This window comes from Mus musculus, chromosome 13 (assembly GCF_000001635.26).
Source record: "Mus musculus strain C57BL/6J chromosome 13, GRCm38.p6 C57BL/6J".
Classification (NCBI taxonomy): Eukaryota; Metazoa; Chordata; class Mammalia; order Rodentia; family Muridae; genus Mus; species Mus musculus.
This window is the reverse complement of record NC_000079.6, coordinates 59,449,487-59,470,765: the sequence shown is the minus strand read 5'-3', so window position 1 is coordinate 59,470,765 and position 21,279 is coordinate 59,449,487. Positions and strand designations below refer to the sequence as shown.

At 45.5% G+C, this 21,279-nt stretch overlaps 1 protein-coding gene across 15 annotated transcripts in view; it reads left to right on the top strand.

The window, feature by feature from the left end:
* Agtpbp1 (ATP/GTP binding protein 1) overlaps positions 1–21,232 on the top strand; it is a 107,837-nt gene extending 86,605 nt beyond the window's left edge. For 11 of the 15 annotated variants that reach the window (XR_003950468.1, XR_003950467.1, XM_006517339.3 and 8 more), the window contains 4 exons: positions 4,650–4,781; positions 8,593–8,769; positions 10,137–10,297; positions 20,452–21,232. Coding sequence is in view for 13 of the 15 variants with exons in the window: in XM_006517339.3 (XP_006517402.1) it covers positions 4,650–4,781; positions 8,593–8,769; positions 10,137–10,297; positions 20,452–20,629 (648 nt within the window). In the remaining 2 variants the exon portion in view is untranslated. Of the gene's footprint in view, positions 1–4,649; positions 4,782–8,592; positions 8,770–10,136; positions 10,298–16,085 lie in introns of all 15 variants that reach the window. The other 4 variants (NM_023328.3, NM_001284219.1, NM_001284221.2 and 1 more) reach the window with 3 other exon arrangements.
* The last annotated feature ends 47 nt before the right edge of the window (positions 21,233–21,279 follow it).

The following is a 21,279-nucleotide window of genomic DNA, read 5'->3' as shown; positions in this document are numbered from 1 at the left end:
GAAATGCTCTCCGTCTCCCCTATTTAGTGTAATACTCATTGCAGCCTTGTTTTATATAGCCTAATGGTGTTGCTATTCCTAGTTTCTGTAGACTCTGTGTGAAAGGAGTTTGGGCTGCTGAAGGCTCTGTCTGTGCAGTTTCTGTCCCCAAGTCATCTATGTGTTGTATGACTCTTACTCACTCGTGTGCATCCAGCCAACCTGCACAGGGCGAGACCAGCTCATTCATGATGTCTGATCATAACGTGGTCTTGAATTTGTTTTGTAAGGGCTTTATTGGTCATTTTTGCAAGTGTGCTAATCTGGGAAACTCCTCCAGGAGTTGGTACCCATTTGTCGTGCCATGGCCTGGTTTGGTGTGGTGGTGGCGCTGGGTTTCTAGGACGATGTTGGCTCTATGCTGGCCCTTTGTTTTAGAAGATTGTATGAGTTCTTCTGTAAAGGTTTGGTAGAATCAGCAGTGAATTATCCAGTCTATGTTGCGATATGTTTTTTAAATTACTACTTCATTCTGTTTAAGTTGTTTGTGTCTTCTCAGTGTAATTTTGCTAGGTCATATGTGTCACAGAATGTGTACATTTCTTCTAGGTTTTCTAGCTTGAATAGGATTCTTTTTTCATTGGAATGGACAGTGTTGTCTGTCTTCCATCTCTTTTGACCCTGCCAGCTGCTCTCCCTCTGTATTGGTGGGCTGAGGGCATTATACATCTAAGGTCATTAATGAGTTATTTTATTAGTTGCTGTAATTTTGCTGTCTTTCCCCCTGGTTGTTTGGATTAATATTTCTTCTGTACTCGTCTGCCATGTGGAGTTGGCTGGTTACTGTGTTGGAAATGAGGACTTCCTCATCTCTCCTGTCACGCAGTGCCCTCTTCCGTGTTCTCATGATTGCGGCACTGTATTTTTTTCCTCTGTATAGTGTTCTCTTGTGTCGTCTTGGTGGCCATGAGCTGCTTTAGTTTGTGCTTGTTACAAACATCTTTATTTACCCCTCACTTTAACAAAGATAGCTTTTCTGCATAGAGCAGTCTTGCTTAGCAGTTGCTTTCAGGGTTGCTGGTAAGATGGGCTGTTCTTCCAGTGTGTCTGTCTGCGAAGGTGAGCAGATACTTTCCTTGCTGCTCTTACTATTGCGATTGCATTGCATTGTCAATGTCTTGATTGACTATAGTAAGTATTGGGGAAGTTCTCTGTTCATGAGTCTTTGGGACTCCAAATGTCTCCTGTGTTTGAAAGTTGATTTCCCAAAGTTTGGGGATTTTCCACTCTGATTGCATTGGAAAGATTCTTTATGCCTGGGTGTTTGTGTCCGCTCCTTCCATCCCCTGCAGACCTAGTGCCATGATGATGTGTCCCCAGTTTTGATGAGTTGAGCTCATACTGATCTTTGTCCTGTTGAAGCTTGAACACAGCTTTGCCCTCCATCCTCCACACCCCCTTACACTTGTTCATGGCTTGTTGTGGGCGAGTCACTGAGCCTTTCGTTTTTAACATAGCATTCATTTTCCCTAAGTCTCAGTTTTCTGGCTGACTTTCTCAGGCATGCTGCTGGTTTTCTCAGCGGTCTGGCTCACTGTCCTCTGTGTGGCTGGTGTTCTTCTCTGGGTAACAAGCTGAACTTACCTGGTGTTGGTGCCCTCTTTTATGTCTGTGTTCACCTTATTAGCAGTTGGAATCTTCGCTCGATATTCTGTGTATTCCAGTATCTTTGAACTCAGGCATGCAGGAGCTGTGATTTTTTTTTTTTTTTTTTTTTTTTGAGGAGTCCTGTTGCAGGTGTTTTCTAGCCAGGTTTCTCTGTTGCACTTGGAGATCTGTTGGTTTGGATGTATCTTCTGGTTTCTGGGGTGGGGATCGTTTATTGAGCATTTTACCCTTGAAGGCTAAATCTCACCCATGGAGACAAAAGCCAGTTGCCATCTTGGTAACAGCATACAGTAAGAAATTATTTAGTATAAGTGTGGAAATAGTAAATGAATGGAATAGGAGGAGACAGGTGGGCAAAGAGGAGAAGCAAGGTTAAAGACAGGAAATAGGCTGAGAGTAGAAATTAGCAAGAGATTAGAAAGATAAAGGAAACAGGAGGGGCTTCTCAATTACAGGAGATTTAAAAATCAAAAGTAGATAAGTGTAAGAAGCAATAGGAAACACAGAGTTGAAGTCAGCGCTGCAGAGTATAGGGAAAGGATGGCAGAGGAGAGTGGGGAGAAGCCAGACGGGAGGGCCCATGGATGGGACCAGCAGTGAAACAGTTAAAGGTAGTGGAGTGTGTGCGTGCCACTCCTGTGTACATGCAGCGGAGTGTGTGCATGCCATTCCTGGGTATATGCAGTGGAGTGTGTGCGTGCCGCTCCTGTGTACATACAGTGAATGTGTGCATGTTGCTCCTGGGTACATATAGTGGAGTATGTGGGTGTTGCTGCTCCTGGGTACATAGAAGGGCAGGGCTTGCAAGAAGGCAAAGGAAGATGACAAGGGTAAGAATTGCTGCTGTTGGAGCCACTTGTGCCTGTTTTCTTACGAACTGCAGATTGCCAGGTCCATGAGTAGAAGCAGAAGTTGAACAGTACACGCCTGTCTTTTCATGTGGTTTTTGCTGCTGTTGCGTCTGTATTAGATGAATGCTGGCCCCTAGAGCTATCCTCGCTGTGGCAGTGTTCCTTCTTGTTGAACCAGGGGCCGCTGCTGGCAACATTTAGCTTTGCATCTTCGAAAGGGAAGGCTCTCAGCCTCCTGAGGCTTCCAAATCCTGTTGGTTTTTTGGGGGTGGGAGGCGATGGTGGATGATGGCTGTTTTAGTTCAGTAGTATCTTTTAAATGCCTCAGGAATGTGTGGATCAGTCACAGCACTGGGACCTGTGCCCTCAGACTTTGAGGACTTCTGAGTACTACCCACGCTGCCAAGGGCTGCTGCTGTAGCCAGGAAGTACTCCCTGGAACGCCTCCAGCTTTCTATCACTGAGCAGCACAGCCTGGCTGCACTTGCTGTCCCGGGACTCAGAGCTATCAAATGCCAGGTTATTCTCAGTTGATGCTGTGCTTCTGGGCACTGATTGTGCTGCTCTCTCTCCTTGTGTATGCACTTGCCAACCTGCCCCTGGCCTCTGCTGCCTGCTGCCTGTCCCCTTCAGCCATCCATTCTCCCTCCTGTCCACACATCTTCTCTGCTTCCTCACTTGTGGCTGGTTGTTGGTCTCAGGTCCAGGGGTAGCTCAGTTTTAAAAGTCAGATTTGGCCTTAGGAGGCTTTAGCTGCTACCCCCTGAATCTCATGTTGTGACATGTGACTTCTAGGCACCGCTGACTGTTTGACAAAGGAATCAGCATCTTATCAAAACCCATGACTAGAGTTGAGGGTTGAGGGCCATGGGCATACCCCAAGGGCAGGACACTTCTGTACCCTCAGCCTGCCAGGGACCATTTCCTGACTGAGTCTTTCTCTGCCTTCTGCTTCTCACCTTTCTTCCTGGTCTTTTCAGTGCCCTTCCCCTCACATACTTTGTAGATTTCCAGAGGCGTCTCTGTGGGATGCTGTCTCTGTCTCTTAGGGGCTCACACATAGGTAACCTCTAGTCTTAATCTTCCTGGAATCCTGTGATTTAGTACCTTATATGTTATTTTCTGTTTATAAAAGCCAGCTGTTAATTTCAAAATCTTTTCTGTTATCGTTTATAGTGACTATAGTGTTAATGATTTATTCCTATTGCTTAGAATTTGTATGAACATTTTACGTTTTATTTATGAGTATTAATGGTAGGTCCTGTTCTGCAGGCTTTAACCTACTGTGTGGCCGCAGAAAGGCAGCAGTGGTATGTTGCCTATTTCACCCCAGAGTACGTATGTTCCTGTGAGACTCAAGCCCAGGGCACAGCACAGACACAGCCAGGGTGCTGTGGCACTGCCACGGGGCTTCACACAGTGTCTGTCCTCACCAGTCGTGCATTCCAGAGAGGGAGAGGGGGAGTAGGGTTAGCATGCTGGTTTTCATTCCTAAAGGTGATGCTCTTAAGAGTTTATTTAAACGTTTTGTGAATATTTCCTCATGAAAGCATTTTCATGTTCGTTTACATTAGTTAAATATTTTAACAGCCGTTTGAGAGTGTAATGACTGTGTCTGTACAGCTGAGGTAGGATCACATTCATTGTAAGTGTTGAGTAGGAGATAAAGAGTTGTAGCGCTCTCGGGTTAAGCGACACCTTGAGGATTTATCAATTCGAGCATTAACTATAAATCCTTCCCCAAATGGGTTTTTATTTCTTATTAAATTGATGGGTCTTTTAAATGAAATGACTAAAAGAGACAGCTCAATTGGCTTGATATTAACTGCATTTATTTGGTAATATATGAATGTGAAGATTCAAAATCTTATTTTGGCAACAGAGGTTTGTTTTAATTTATCCTAAAGTTACAAAAGTAAAAATCACAGTAAAGCATTCTTTTACAGCCTTGAGTGCGAAAACCCATAACTGCTTACGGGAAAAATTATCTTAGACATGGAGTGAAACCAAAGATTTAGAACTCAAGCGTGCGGCTGCCTTCACTCAGCTTGCTGAATGTGTGTGTGAACATGCTGGGCCAGAGTGTGTCTTCTGAGATGTGCTATATGTAGATCCAAGACTTTAATTGTTCAAACATATGATCTCTTTAAGGTTTATTGTGATTACCATGGCCATTCTCGAAAAAAGAATGTATTCATGTACGGCTGCAGCATCAAAGAGACGGTGTGGCACACCCATGACAACTCGGCTTCCTGTGATATTGTGGAAGACATGGGATACAGGGTAATTACTGCACTTAGCTCACGGGCATTGAATTTGCAGTGCATGTAAGCCATACAAAATGTTAGTCCATGCGACTTGGTCAGACGTGACATTTACATCTTTCCATCTCTGTCTCAGAGCTTTTGCTTCGAGGTTTGCTTTCATGTTGACCTTTGCTCTCTGTCTGGATGTGGTTTTGTGTTTGGGATAGGCATGTAACTTTTGCCCATGGATACCAGTTGTGTGTGTGTACTCCGTGTTCCTGTGAGCTGGGGTGGGGGTGGGGTTTCAGTCCCTGCAGGCAGTCGACTTTCTTTCTCTGGGCCACATCACTTTAATTATCGCGAATTCTGACAACTTTTCTCTTATTCCTTAAAAAGTTTTTACTGGGTAGGTTTTTGTTGTTTGTGGATCTTTTGTTTTTCTGTTCTGTCTGTCTGTCTGTCTCTCTCCCTTGTGCATTCTAGGGTATTCGTTTGTAGATTACTGTTGAGGTTTGAATCAGTGTTGAAGCTAAATTAAATCTGAGAATGCGTAAGAGCATTTGTATCCATGACCTTTGTTTGTCTTATTTTCTTAATAAGATTTCTTTACATAGGTGGGATAGTTTATTAGTTTTAGCCCTAATCCTCTGAATCTAATTGCAGTTGGGATTAAGAACTTTTCCCTCACATGTCTGCTGGCTCCAAGTAGATGATTGGTTGCCTGTAGGAAATTACTAATTCTCTCAGGAGAGATTGCTGTAAGTTTTATGATCCTTCTAAAAAGGGTTACATATTAAAATGCATATTCCCTCTTAGCTCTCAGTGAATGTGAAGTAAGATGGGGCTAGATACTGAAAGTATCCAATATCTGCCTCATAAATTACCTGTCCAGGAGGCTACTGGGCAATAATGTTTTAAAAATATTTTTGAAAGATTTATGCGTGGTCGTTGTACCTGCAGCCGTGTCTGTGCGCCGTCTGTGTGCAGTGCCTGCAGCCGTGTCTGTGCGCCGTCTGTGTGCAGTGCCTGCAGCCGTGTCTGTGCACCGTCTGTGTGCAGTGCCTGCAGAGGCCAAGAAGGAGGACAGCAGAAGCCCTGCAACTGGAGGTCCAGACAACTGGGAGCTGCTGGATGGGTTCTGGGAACTAAAGCCAGGTCCTCTGAAAGCACGGGAAGTGCTCTTAACTGTCGAGCTGTCTCTCCAGCCCCTGGAAGATTGTCTCAGGACTTCATATTCTGAAGAAGAAGGCAGCATAAGGAAATGAATCCAAGAGAAACTGCCTGTACTACCAGTGAAGGAGAGCTGCAGAATACATGCTGCCTGATGTAGCAGCATGCAGCGTGCAGCAAGCAGCGTGCAGCGAGCCGTCAGTCATGGCCTGTAGATGGCTCAGTTATGTTAGAGTAGGCCACATTAAGTAAATGTGTCCGTGCAACTCAGGGGTAGTGGTGAAATGGGGAATACTTACTTTACATCTTTGGAAACAGTGTTTGAAAGTGACTAGCAAGAGGCTGCAGAGGAGTGTGGGCAGGGCCTTTCCATGTGCTAATATCAAATGCCAAGACAGCGTCCTTTTACTGTAATGTCCCCTCATTGTAATATCCCTTTACTGTGAAAATATTTTGGTATTGTGAGACTTCTTAGTCACTTAAGCTGAATGCAGATTTCATATTCACACTATATTTCTTCTGTTTAACTTAGGAATTATTATAATTTTATTTATCTGTATATGTGTGTGTGTACCTGTGAGAGTTTATGCGTGTCTAAAGTGCCAGTAGATGCTAGAAGAAGCTACTGGGTCTCTGGAAAACCCTGAGTTGCATGGAGAGACAGCTCATAGCCTATTATGAGCCCCCATGTAGGTGCTGAGACCAAGCGCAAGTTCTGCAGAGGCAGGACACACTCTTAACCATGGGGCTATTTCTCCACCCTCCTTTCACTGCATAGCAACTTGATGTTTGTTGACCATCTTTTCAAGTAATCAACCTTAAGTTTATCTTCATTATTTTTATCAGTTTAACAAAACTCTGTGCATCTTAGTTTTACCGTATCAGAACATCTACCTGTATTTGTTGAGTAGTCTCTTGAAGGTGGTCATTTGAATAGTGTTGCCAAACTCCCTACAATATAGATGAAGCCAGTTGATGCTCAAAATGCCATGAGTGGTGCAGCTGTCTTTGCACACCCTCTGTCTGTCTTGCTACATCTCTGTGTGTGCACACCCTCTGTCTGTCCTGCAGCATCTCTGGGTGTGCACACCCTCTGTCTGTCCTGCTGCATCTCTGTGTGCACACCCTCTGTCTGTCCTGCTGCATCTCTGTGTGCACACCTTCTATCTCTCCTGCAGCATCTCTGGGTGTGCACACCCTCTGTCTGTCCTGCTGCATCTCTGTGTGCACACCTTCTTTCTCTCCTGCTGCATCTCTGTGTGCACACCCTCTGTCTGTCCTGCTGCATCTCTGTGTGCACACCTTCTATCTCTCCTGCAGCATCTCTGGGTGTTTATACCCTCTGTCTGTCCTGCTGCATCTCTGGGTGTGCACACCCTCTGTCTGTCCTGCTGCATCTCTGGGTGTGCACACTCTGTCTGTCCTGCTGCATCTCTGTGTGTGCACACCCTCTGTCTGTCCTGAGGAAACAGCCTGGTCCGGTTAATTCCTGTAGTAACAGAAGTGAGTGTGTTTCCATGTTTGCTCACTACACTGTCCTCTGGAAATGCTATTGTTTATATTTCTGGCTCTTATACTGTTCATCAGTTATTACTGTTTTAAAAATAAGAACTCATATGCATAACAGATTTTCTATTTTTTTCTGTTTTGAACTATTTAAAACTGTTGTTGTTGTTGTTGTTTTTCTCTTTTTGATGCCACTGGGTTAGAACTCAGGGCCTCTTGCATGATAAACAGGTGCTGGACTCCTGAACTGCATCCTCAGCCCTGTTGAGTTTTAAAGTTGCTTCTATGTTTAAGTCAACCAATGAAGAGCAGCTCCAGGTCATTGTCCCCGATGAGCAGCTGAGCCAGTGTTGTTGATGATCGTCTGTCCTGTCTAGGAGGAGTTCTGCTTTGGTTCTGCTCCCGAACCCTCTTTGCAGAGTGCAGTGTTTCCCGCATTCTGTCCTTGTCTGGGTCACAGCAGATATATGGGCCACATTTAGGCCACATTGGCATCTGTGGGATTAGTTCTCCAGACATAGACTTTTTTGTCTGTGTGTGACAGTTTTTCAGGGTTTGTTCGCATGTTCATATTTTCGGGTAAACTTGAGAATAATTTTAAGTTAGAAAAACATTGTTCCTGCTTTGGTTATGAGTTCATTGCTTGTGCTAGCTCTGTCTGTCTTCTGTCTGTCAATCCAGAGGTCATTGACATTTCATGTTAAATCAGCTAGCCTTTCCTGGGCTAATTTGTTTTTAAATTTGAAGCATGTTTTTCTTCATATTTTCTGTGCTTGTATATTATTTGCTTTGTGTAACTCTGTATGTGTGTGTCTGTGTGTGAGTTTGTACTTGTGCATGTGTGTTCCCATGGGAGCCAGCAGAGAGTGTAGGGTCCTCTGGAGCTCCACTTAACTGACAACAGCCAGTGTGGGTCTAGGACGTGAACTCTGGGCTCCTGCATGAGCAGCAGGCACTCCTAGCTGCAAAGCCATCTCTTTAGCTGCCTTCTTTTTCTTTGTAACCAGGCTTTTTGTAAATGCTTATAAATGTATACTTTGTACATTGCATGCTACTCTCTGGAATAGCAGAAAAGTCTAATTATGATGCTGGAGCAGTGGGGAGGGGAGGGCACAGCTGCTTAAAGCAGTGTTTCGATTAATAACCTCTGGCTTACTATTTTATTTTTACAGACTTTGCCTAAGATACTGAGCCACATTGCTCCGGCATTTTGCATGAGCAGTTGTAGCTTTGTGGTGGAAAAATCTAAAGAATCCACAGCTCGGGTTGTCGTGTGGCGGGAAATTGGAGTTCAGAGGAGCTACACCATGGAGAGTACTTTATGTGGCTGCGATCAGGGTAGATACAAGGTAAACACTGGGGGTGTTTATCTGCTCAAACTTAGAGTGTGTGTGAGTGTGTGCTCCTGAGTGCAATGCCAAGCAGGCTCTAGAGATGCACTGCCCCTCAGTTGTCAGCTGTGCCATGTAAGTGCAGGGAACGGAACACTGCCCTCTGCAAGAGCACAGAGCGCTCGTAAGCACAGAGCCCTCTCTTCAGCCACAGGAGTTTAGCTGTAAAGACACCTGATGATTCCTCTGGGATATGCTCTCCTGACTTTGAAGTAGTCCTTAAATGTGCATCTTTCTTACTGAGCTGGACGCATAACCTAAGTAGCGGGATTGAATGCCACAGAGTTACCAGTGGGGTTTCCGGTGGGAGTGAGGGATGCATGCCTGTGTTTGTATGGATGCCAGAAAAGGATGTGGGGCATCTCCCTCCATCATAGTGCTTCTCAGCCTTCCTAATGCTGCAGCCTTTTAATAGAGTTCCTTGTGTTGTATGACCCCCAACCATAAATATTTTGTTGCTACTTTATAACAGCTTTGCTTCTGATGTGAATCATAATGTATGGGTCAGGAGTCATCCTGGAGTCTGTCTTGCTCGGCTCTGATGTCGTTCACACCTACAGCTTTGATGGTGGAAGGCCTTCAGTTGTTTTAGTGGTTCATTTTTGTATCTGGAAAGTAAATGATAACCCATGTAGTTCACAGTTAATATTTGTGGTTTTATGGTGACATTTAATGTCTGGTGACCCTATGATGCATACTTGAGAAGCAGTTTAAGGGAATGGAGTTGATAAGGACACAGGCTGAGGTGCTCTCATCTCTTTCCTCACTGGAGTGCCGTGCATGAGTGTCTGAGGTCATGTTCAGAGATGCAGAGTTCTGACTAACGCTTGTGCATCAGCACTGACACATGGGCAAGAGGGATTTAGTCAGAAAATTCCAAGCTCACTTATTTTATCCCCTCAGATTGTCGGTAAAAAGGGACTTGTGTCACAGTGAGTAGGAGTGGATGTTTTACTACATATTCAGGAGTGGGGCTTCTTCAGAAGCCAGAACTGAGTCTGCACTATAGGGTGCTCTGTGAGAGCTAGGGATTGTAGTGCATAGCATGTGTGTGTGAGGAAAGCCAGTTAGGGGTACATGGCAAGACCCTGTCTAGAAACAAACACCACCAGAGAACAGCAGAGAGTTTCTGTCCTTTAGGCCAGCCTATTATCATCCAGAGTCACTCATGTCGCCAGGACCTTCCCAGTGTGGTACCTGTCCCTACCGCCATAGCTGTGTCTTACTCTTGTAAATGTCGTTATCATTTCCTTGGCTAGGACTGTAATACGCTGCATCTGAGGACAGCAAAGGTTCTGAGAGTCTGTGTTTTACTTTATTTCTAGGGTTTACAGATTGGGACTCGAGAATTGGAAGAGATGGGAGCAAAATTTTGTGTTGGTTTATTGCGTTTGAAACGACTGACTTCTTCATTGGAATATAATCTGCCCTCCAACCTGCTTGACTTTGAAAATGACTTAATTGAATCAAGCTGTAAAGTGACTAGGTGGGACACTCTTCTTTTCTTTCTTTCTCTTTTCCTTAGGTGCTTTCTGTTAGTAAGACCTCATGCACATAGTCACAGGCGAGTACAGTGCTCCTGAGAGCGAAGAGCACATTTACAGTTAGTGTGTGTAGGGTTACCTGCCTAATACTTGTTTCTAATTGTAGTGTCTGATGCTCAAATCGCACTGGAAAGAGAGAACCTTCTGCTTTGAACCTTAGTAACTGTAATAATTCACTTTTAACCAACCAACCAACCAACCAACCAACCAACCAACCAACAAACAAAAACTAGCAGTGTTGAAATAGTACATTTAGATACCTAAATTAAGAAGTCTTGGAATTATGTTTTTATTTCAAAAGACATTTTGTTTTGTTGCCGTGTACATACATCAGATGGCTTTTCAGAAACCTGATTATATATTGGAAACAGTTGAATTTAGCATGTTTGACAATTCCTTCAAATGTGTGCTAAATAGTATTTTCTTTTAAACTACATTGTGCATGACATTTGAACCATTTGCCTGTTTAAACATTGTAGAGTTAGAATCCTTAGTCACTCTGTCAGACTTGGCATTCTGTCTCGCGGAGTGTCAGTGTAAGAGAAGAACAGTCCTATGTTTTGGCCCTTGATGACTTGAGTTGTTGGGTGTCAGTTTGTTGCTGTGTTAATTTATCAGCGTTCTGTGCTGTGGATCGTGGCAGCAGGTTCCACACTGTGAGACAGACACTGGGGGCTCTGTGGATGTGGTGTTCACTGGCAGCCAAACCACAGTGCAGGCAAATGTGGAGGTCACGGTGATGCTCTTGGGCAGGCGGGATGGCCAGTGGGGAAAGCGGTTGTCTGCAAGCCTGAACAGCCTGTGTGCAGCTCCTAGAGCTGTGCTCAGGGTAGCTGAGAGGCTCCTGAGCTCCTCTGACCTCCATGTGCTCATTGCTGATCAGTGTGGACGGGGGCCAGCTTCCGTGAAGGCCAGACATGGACTTGAACTCAGTGTTACTTACCGCGGTCCATGAAAGGAGGTTGCTGGGCTCAGACAGTGCAGTGGACCAGCCTTGGTTATTAGTGATCTATACATGGTGGCCACTAGCCCTTCCCTCCAGCAGGCTCTGACTCTCAAAAGGAAGAAGTAAATATTTTGAAAAGTGTCTGTTCAGAAGAATTGTACTGCTGAGTGCTGCCATACCACAGTTAGCATTTAAAATTGCATTTCATTCTGTTTTCTTCTGTAAGTCTGTTTGCTTTATTTGGTATCTTGGGGAGATCATGCGGCCTCAGACTTTCTTGAAGTACAGGTTGAGCATATCTTATTCTCACTGCTATGTCTGTAAAAGTGCCCAGCGGCCTGCAGTTGAGATGGGGTGGTTTTGCCATGGATTTTCACCTCTCTTTTCTTCTGTTTGTTGAGTTAAACTATTCAATAGTCACCCGCTTCTTTACCCAGGCCACCATTCTTCTCTCTGTCCCAGTTTTCCCCAAACTTCTGACTTCTTTCCTTTGACTCTCGTACCCTAACGCTTGTGTGGTTTGCAGGTCGTCAGTCTGAGTTTGCCTCCGTCTCTGAGTGAACGTAGATCATTCTTGTTAGGCAGGAGTGTCAGGGGTGCCGAGCAAGTGGCATTGGGCGTGTGTGGGGCTTCCTGACTCCGAGTTTCAGAACCTTTCCACTGGTCACCTGTCAGATGTTTCCTAAGGTTCCCCATTGCAAATGTAGTTTTCCTCTGTTAGTAATTGAGTTTTTCATTGGGATTGCTTTACAGCTATGCCTGTGTCCTCTTTCTCATCAAACTTCTAAATTAACATTTTAAAAATATGTGTATGTTGGACAAATAATTTAAAGTTTAGTTGGACTTTAATTATAGCTGCCATTAGTTTATCTTGGGCTCAGAATTATGTTGCCCCCTCCCCACTCTTGCATGCTTCTGTGCATGCCCACTCTTCTCTGCCCCTCCCCACTCTTGCATGCTTCTGTGCATGCACAGTCTTCTTCAGCCTCCCCGCCCCCCAGTAGCAGGACCTAAGGCCAGTCTTTGTGTAGCTTTTCCTGCGGTTGGAACGGCCAGTTTCCAGGCTAAGCTGACGACTTGTGGTGTAAAGTAACATCTGTATGGATGTTTAGTGCTAGTCTACATATCACTTCTTTGTCGCCACTGTTCTTAAGTTCTCTTAGGCAGAACTCTGAATTCAGGTGTTTGCATAGGTGGGTACCCATATATACGTGTGTGCAGACACAGACATAACTTAAATGCCGTCAGAATCACCTGGCATCTAATGTACAGATTATCTGAGCTCCCTCTCTCAGCCTGCCTTTTCCTCCTTATGTTCCAGTACCTCCTGGGGGAAGAATTCGTGTGATGTCGGTGCCTGGCTGTATTGCTTTTCCCTGTTCATTGTGTTCTGTTGATGAGCCCTTAGACTTAGTGCCAATCATACGTCCTGGTAGACAGTGCTGTGGTCACTGTGTGGTAAGGGCAGAGGATGTGCAGAGGTTATTTCAGGGAGCTCCTAGGTGTTGCAGGAATCAGTTACATTTGTGAGGTTGTACACTAGGTACAAGGCGTGTGGAAGACCTATTAAAACAGCTGTTAAAACTCCAGGCTGGGTAGATCCTCGGTTGGTGAAGTGCTTTCTCGGCAAGCCCGAGGCCTGAGTCCAGGTTCCCAGTGCTCACACAGAGCCAGGCTTGCTGGCATGTGCCTGTAACCCCAATGTGGGCAACAGAGAAAGGATACTGGAAGCTAGCTCATGTGGCCATCCAGCCTAGCTCAGTCAGTGTAGTTGAGAAAGACATATGGCATACAACTGTACACATGCACATCTGCATACATAAATTATTATATGTGTGCACACATATTGAATGCACGTTTTGAGGCAATTAAAATGGCCTACAATCATTTAGGCATATTGTTAAGTTTTAGGCTAGGGGTTGGCAGAAGATAGTTAGCTAAGGTTTCTGTTGCTGTGAAGAGACACCATGAACAAATCAACTCTTATAAAGGCAAACTTTAATTGAGGCTAGCTTACAGTTCAGAGCTTCAGGCCATTATCATCATGGTGGGAAGCATGGCAGTGTGTAGGTAGGCAAGCATGGCGCTAGAGAGGAGCTGAGAGCACTACATCTTGATTCCAAGGCAACCAGGAGAAGGTTCCTTTTTGCAGGCAGCTAGGATGAGGGTCTCATTCCACACTGGGTGGACTCTGAGCGCTGGAGGAGACCTCTAAAACCCACCCCACAGTGACACACTTTCTCCAACAAGGCCACATCTCCTCCAGTAAGGCCACACCTCCTAATATTAGTACTTCCCATGTACCAAGCATATTCAAACCACCATAATAAGTGAAGATTGGAAAAGAAATGACAGCTAGGGCTGGAGAGATAGCTCAGTGGTTAAGAGCACTTCCAGAGGTTCTGAGTTCAAATCCCAGCAACCACATGGTTGCTCACAACCATTCGTAATGAGATCTGATGCCCTCTTCTGGTACAGCTACAGTGTACTTAGATACAACAATAAATAAATCTTTAGAAGGAAGAGAAGAAGAAAAAGGGGAGGGGAGGAAGAAGAAGAGGAGAAGGAGGAGGAGGAATGCCAGCTAAACATAAAGAAACACTAATTTGGGTCCAGTGGATCTTGATGCTGAAAGAAAAAAGACAAAACTTACTAAAGGAAAAGTGTTTTCTATGGTGGTAACTGAGCCCTTGAGGAAGAGCAAGTGGTAATTGTGTTTTGAAGTGTAAGAATTGCTGACACTTTGAAGGGACCTAGAGCCCAGACCTCAGAGCATGGAGTTGTTCTAATGCAGCTGACAGTGAGTAGGGCGCGGTCTGGAGTTGCTCAGTGCTTTATTTCGAGGTTGTATTGTAAGTGTGGTTTTGAGTTGTGCCATCTCACTGGCCATGAAATGCCTGCTTAAGGCTCTTACTGGAAGCCTTCCTTCTACTTTAAACACCACCCCCTTGGCTGCTCCCAAGTCTCAGCTCTGTGGGGTTCTACTTAGGATGTGAATCTGTTTGCAGACATCACTGTGTGGTTTATAAGCTGGTCTGTTGTCTGCATACAATGGTACATGCATTCTGTTCCATTTAGTGAGTTAGTGACAGCGTTGGGGAGTTTTAGTTTTAGTGTCTCACACCTGGTATTGTGAGCTATTTCCTGTTTGTCACTTCCTCATCTCAGAGATGATCTTTTGTTATTCCAGTTTTGTCTCTGCATAATCTTGTTCTATTTTCTTTTGTTATTCTTTCATTGGTACCCTAGAGGTTTATCAGTGCATAATGGACTCCTGGTTTATTACCATGTAATGTAAATTGCTCTGTCTGCTTCTTCATAGACTATGAGTGCTGAGACCGTAGGGCACATTCATTTTATAACCTTCCCACTTTTTATACTGTTGTGATGGATTTTAATGGAACTACTCAGACTTGAAGTTATTGCTGCTTTAGTCATCCACTACTCATTAGGACTCACTCCTTAATTCTCCAGTGGTCCCTACCCCCAACCCTGGCCTTTGCTCCCTATTGAGAGAAGGTTTCTTTCTCTAGCACAGGCTGGACTCAAACTCATGGCAACCCTTCTGAGTACTGCCTTACAGTGGGCACCCAGCTGGGCTTGTCTGTGTCTGAGTCCCATGTTAGGATCATATAGTGCGTTGTTAAACTGTGTATACTATGTTGGTGTGTGTGTGTGTGTGCACTAGTGCCTGTGAGTGCTTGTATGTGTGTCTGTACCTCTATGCCTGTATGTCTTGTGTATGCCTGTGTGTATGTGCCTGTGTGTGCCTCTGTGTATATGTGTCTGTCTGAATGTGCATATCTATGTGTATCTGTTTGTGTGTGCATGTTTATGTGCCTCTGTGTGTCTGCTGTAAGCAGATTATTTTATTTACCACATTTGCTCACTTTGCTCCTTCTGTTGAGAAGTCATGGGCCAGGGTTGTGCATGTACTCTTGGGATCTTAGCGGTTTGGCTGTGAGTTTGAGGGTTGCTGTTCCTTGTTTCTCCCATGTGAGGTTTGCAGCCCTCATAAGTCTGTATGCCGAGTCTCTCATTGACTTTGGAAAGTGTACAACCATTAGCTTTTTGTGCATTGCTTCTATCGTGTGCTCTGCTCTTGTGCGGGGTTAGCGTGCAGGATGCTTAATCTTTGTTTCTGGTCCTTCTTTCTCTCTCTGTTGAAGCCTGAAACTGTCTACTTATTTCTGCTCCCATCTCTTCTCAGCACCAACCTACGTGAGTTTTAGACCTAATCCTGAGCTCTAGTGTCCGTTGTATGGTTTGAGTCTAGATTTAATGTGATTTTTTTTTTTAAGATAGAAATCAGATGCTGAGATTCCCCATCTTGTCATCTATTTTGGGTCACAGTTATGTTAGAGTTCCCATGTGGTAATTAATACACTAGAGCTGTTTCTCTTGGGTTTTTCTCTAGTTGTGTGACAGCCAGGTGTCAGGTATAAATAAAGATGAGAGGGTCCGTTGTCCTTGACTTCATGGAGTCCAAGCTGGCTTGAGATAACATTACAAAATATCTGAAGGTTGTTTTGCTGACTCCTGGTTTGCCCCTCCAGACTTTCTGAGTAGCAGCCCACCAGGGGTCACTGTGGACACCTCAGGATCCCCCTCTTCTCTTTGGCACCTTGAAACCAGCAAAACATTTCTGTGGCTTCCTTGTCCCTCTGTGTGGGGTGCTGCTGTGTGGCTTTTTAGCCCCTTGCACTGTGTCACTTAAGTTTGTCAAATATGTCTGGGAACACTGCTGAATGCTGAGGTCACCTCTCTGCAACTCCCTTTTTCAGGACACGTGGCAGCTCTGAACTCCAGCTTTTCCCTGCAGTCCTTTGAACTTGCTGGCGCTCTGAGGACTCCTGCCCCTGGCAGCTGCCAGCCTTGCCCTGCCTCCCACTGGACTTGGCCCCGCACTTCCCCTTGCTGAGCTTGCTTTGTATCCTTTCACTGCGATGAGCCATGAGTGTGAGCTCTGCTGTGCGCACTCCCCTCAGCCCACTGCTCAGGGGCTTTTGGGGTGCCCTGTTTGCCCATTGGAGTTTCTGTTATGTTTGGTTATCACAGAAGTGGAGTGATTTGCTGAGACTAATTGGAGCTAGATCGTATTGTACAATTGTAGCTCAGAACTGCCCAAGGTTTGATGGTTCTGACCGAAGGTCTCTAAATCCCACAGTCTCCATTGCACCTGAAGTCCTCTGAGTGCACAAGTGACACTCAGTCTGTTTGCAGTGTTGTGCCTCCGTGATGACGCGATGACAGTGACCTGGCCATCGGCACTCTCCTGGGAGGACTGGCTCAGGGCCATTTAATAGCTACAGCTTCATGCCTCTTGCCACCAATCAGACATTAGCAATTCCTTTCTCTTTTTCCAAATAGATATTCTTTGGTTAGCTGTATTGTATAGTAGCTTAGCCTACCTCCTCTTCTGTGTATGCATGTGTTTGCATGTGCTTGTAAGTCTCTATACAATAGTGATTTCAGAATGACACACAAGTATTCCTATGAAAGGAAAGGTGGTTTTGAGTATGTGAGGTGATATCTGTGACGGCTCTTCCTAAGTTATAAAGTACACAGAGCACATACGGAAGCTCAATAAAAGAAAATGAATTGCTGTGATTGGCCTTGTGCCCAAAACCCTTTCCAGTAAAGCGGGATAGTGGGGTGGGGTGAGAGGAATACTCATGGTCCTGGTAGCCTGCTTGCTTTCTGTTGAAAGGCGCAGGCTGCTCAGTGGGAACTGAGGTGGAGTGTTGGCAATATCGAGCAGAAGAGTTAGGATACCCTGGCAGGTAGACAGACAACAGCACAGCAGGCTCTGTTCCCTGCCACATGACCAGAGACAGGCCGTAGAGTGGGGCCTCTGAAGAGAAGAGTCTGGGCCCTTATGGAAATGGGGGTCTCTATTCATGACTGTTGGGAATGGAAGTAGGAAGTGGTCTCAGCACAAGCCCCAGCTGGACTCTGATTCTCAGGAAGGAAGTAGCTGTGTTTTAGTAAGGTGCCTGTTGGTGTCTAAGAGGGGAGGGAGGCTGCTGTAGGTGGGATGCTAGCATCAATTCTTACATTCATTCAGAGTTTGGCCAGCATTTACTGAGGCAGCTGAGATGTGTTGCTAGGCTTTTTGGGTCCACAGGAGGTGTTTAGCCAGCCAGGCCACATTCTTGACCTTTGGTATTGAGAAAACAGGCATGGAGTCAGATGGAATGTTTGTGCAGGGCGCAGAGGAAGCATGCAGAGAGGAAACACATGCCAAGGTGTCTGGGAGAGCTGAGGGTGAGGCCAAGCTGCACTTTTGAAAGAAACATGAGCCACTGGGGGACAGGGAGAAAGTGAGAAATACACCTTGTGTGGAGAAAACAAGTGTGGTCAGAGCTTGTCACGGAACAGGTGGGGTTTGACATGGTCTGGAGACTGGCTGCCTTTCTTCTGGAGAAGTCTGAGTTGAGTGACTTTCTAAATGGATGGATTTCAGAATACAGAAGAAGAGATTTAGTGGGGAAAACCATGTGTTCCCAACATGCAGTATTTGTGGTACGTGTGAGTTATCCATGTGATGTCTTTGGCAAGTCCATGTGTATACAAGAGGCTCTTGGGAAGCCAGGCTCTGTGTTTGCATTTGGAAGAGATGAGTGCACATTAAAATGAGCGGGCGCATTCAGAGGGCATGTGCAGATGGAGAGCTGGGACCAGGAGCATCTTGGTGGGTGAGCACGTTGAGGCACAGGAGTGCATGCTCACCACTGGCAGCCACAGGAAGAGAGAAGCGGGCCAGAGGCGGCCAGTGAAATAATGGCAGTGTGATTCGTACTGCAAGGGCTAGCTGTGTGCAGAATGGAGGGTTGTGTACCTTCCCTTCCCTCCCTCCCTCCCTCCCTCCCTCCCTCCCTCCCTCCCTCCCTCATGCCTTGTTCATAGACACTTCTGTTCTCTGCTTTCTCACCTGTGTGTGCCTTCCCTGGCACACTCAGTCCTGATAATGTCCCACTGTGAGCACTGATGGCCCTGCCCCAGTGTGAGAAGGAAGGACTCCAGAGGCTGAGCCCAGGAGTGGATTCTCAGGAACCACCGAGGGCTTCGGGCGTTGCCTGAGCGCTGTGGCCTCGTTTCCTACCCTTTCTGTTCTCTTAACAGAGCAGGTGACGCTGTCACTGTGAGCAGTTAGTGGTGAATACACCAGGCTTGTTCATGACAAATGGAGGTGCGACCCACGACCTGCCAGGACTGAGAGGCCTCTGCTGCAGCCTTGCCTGCCTCTCGCTGTGCCATGCCACAGCTCGCCCTTTCCATCTGAGGCTCCCAAGTCCTTGCTGTCTTATAGGCTGCAGGGCCTTACACAAGCACCCCTCTAGTTCGGTCTATCATTGGGGTACAGCTTTAAGAAGGCTGGCCTTCAAACCTTTTCTGACGTTCCAGTTGATGAACTTGGGACTCCGCCTTCACACACACATCCTTATTCTGAGCCGAGGATCCTTCAAACAAACTGGATTGCTCTGGCTGCTTTTCTTCCAGTTTCTTAAACTGGCTGCTTTAGCTCCTGAGCACCGTCCCCTGTCCATGCGCCTCTGCCCTCACCTCCCTGGGGCTCCTGTTCTCTGCCCTCCAGCCTTGTCTGCTAGCACTGCCAAGCGTCTCTCCTGTCCTCACATCTGCAACCAGAACTAAGCAGGCTGGTGCCCACAGGTTGTCTGCTTTCCTCTGTCTCAGCCTCTTAGGAGTCTCTTGGTTCTCTCAGGAGAATGTGATTAAACACTGAAGTGGAGGGGGAATGGCTTATTACATTTCAAAAGAAAAAAGATAGTAACAGTCATTTCCAAAACAATCAATCTTCTTTAACAATCTTTCTGTCCAGTAAGACCTAGCTATCAGGTTAATAACTACTTATTTAAATTTCATGGTGAAAATTGGGATTTGTCCTTGTAAATGTTAGGGCTATCAAGTCTTGCTCATTTTCTAAGCCCGTCAGTATCTTTATCTGGACTATAGAATGAGGTGAACTTCTAAGAGAAAGCCAATTGTGTCAGAGGAAAATGGCTCGCAGCCCCTCTCCCCGCAAAGAGAAAGCTCACTGGAGGAATAAAGTGCCCCTCAGATGAGGTCTACCTTCTTCTCTCAGAACTGTAACTGGGGAGCCAGTGCTGGCCCAGGCTTTGTCTCAGCTGTGGGTTCTTCCATCTCCAGAGCTGACTGACCTGCGTTTCTCCTTATTTGAACAGATTTTTTTTCTCTTTTGTCTGATTTTATTGCTATTAGTTGCTTCATCTCTGAGAAATCTTTTTGTAGAAGTGGCCTATGAGCCAACATACATATGAAATTCAAGGTGGTTTGCTCAGGGCTTCAGTGTGTGACTTGTTCCTGCAGTGTCTGCGTGGTGTGAGTGTGTCAGTTCCCACCCACTGAGAGCAGGAGTGGAGGAGCGTTCTCCCCTCATACACCGCGTGAAGGAAAGCTTACAGGCACTTGGAGCCTTACCAAGCGCTCACCCGCTATCCCAGTGGGAAACAGTCCCAGGAGGCGGGTGTAGACTACTCACCCTGCTTCACTCTTACTCCGGATCCACGGACACTGTGGGGATGTGGCTGTGACCATCTCACAGCAGCTAATCACTCTGTACACTTGACTGGTTCTAACTCGTTCCTCCACTATGCCGGGTGGGTACCACAGCTTCTCACACAGCGCATTGGAATTACCTGTTGCCTAATTTACAGGGATTAAAATAGAACTTTAAAATGAATTCTAAGTGTGTGTGCTGATGAAATCCTTGAAATAACCATTAAGAGAATCCATTTCCCTTCTGCTAATGGTGCACACTTGCAGGATCACTAAAGAGCACCATTTCAGCCCCTACTACTGAAGCAGGCATCTTTCAACCGTTAGAACACTCTGACCTTGTCTACTCGGACAGAAGTTCCAAGTTCCCTATTGCTGAAGCAGGCAGCTTTCAACTGTTAGAACCCTCTCACCTTGTCCACTCGGACAGAAGTTCCAAGTTAGGACAAACCGCTGTGTTACTGAGGTTGGCGTGTGTGAGGTGGTGCATCGAAGCCTTGGGTCTCAGGACGCCGTGTGCTCTGTGTTACTGAGGTCAAGGTTGGTGTGTGAGGTGGTGTGTCAGCCTTGCTCTCACGAACCCTTGTGTGTTCTGTGCTTTGGCTGCAGCCCCACCACTTACGTTTTGGATGAAGATGAACCTCGGTTCCTTGAAGAAGTTGATTACAGTGCAGAAAGCAATGATGAGTTAGATGTTGAATTAGCGGAGAACACAGGTGATTATGAGCCTTCTGCCCAAGAAGAAGCCCTTTCTGACTCTGAGGTATCAAGAACACACCTGATTTGAAATTTCTGCCATCTTTGTTAATTGCCAAGAAGAAATGAAATGTCTTGGTTTTCATTATGTAGGAAGTTTGAGAGGGACAAGCATTTAGACAGCTGACTCAAAGAAGACAAAAAGGAACTTGGGCCTATTTGGTTTCAAGACAATAAATATATTATTAATTAATGATATAATTGGCATTTGTTTTATTTTAGATATTCAATGTTCTTTATATAGCATTGAATTATCAAATGATAGATTTACTTTAAAAAAAAAAAAAAGAACCCAAGAATCATTGCATGAATTTTTATCTCCTGTGGCACTGCATCAAGTAGATAAATTCAGTGTGTCCGAATACAAAATCTAAATTATAGAGTGTTGAAAATCACTATATCTGTACATGGATTTCTGCAGATGTGTCTGTGTGGAGGTGGGTAGTTACTGAAGATAACTGTACATGGATTTCTGCAGATGTGTCTGTGTGGAGGTGGGTAGTTACTGAAGATAACTGACCGCCCATCAGAAGCATGTGAACTGTGTATTGTGGCTAACCTAATCTAGAATCTGCCTCGAATCCATCCCATTCTACATTTATCAAGTTAAATAAAAACTATATCAGAGTCTGCATTTCTCTTGTCATCTTTTTAACCAGCTCAGAAAGGTTTTTAGTGTGT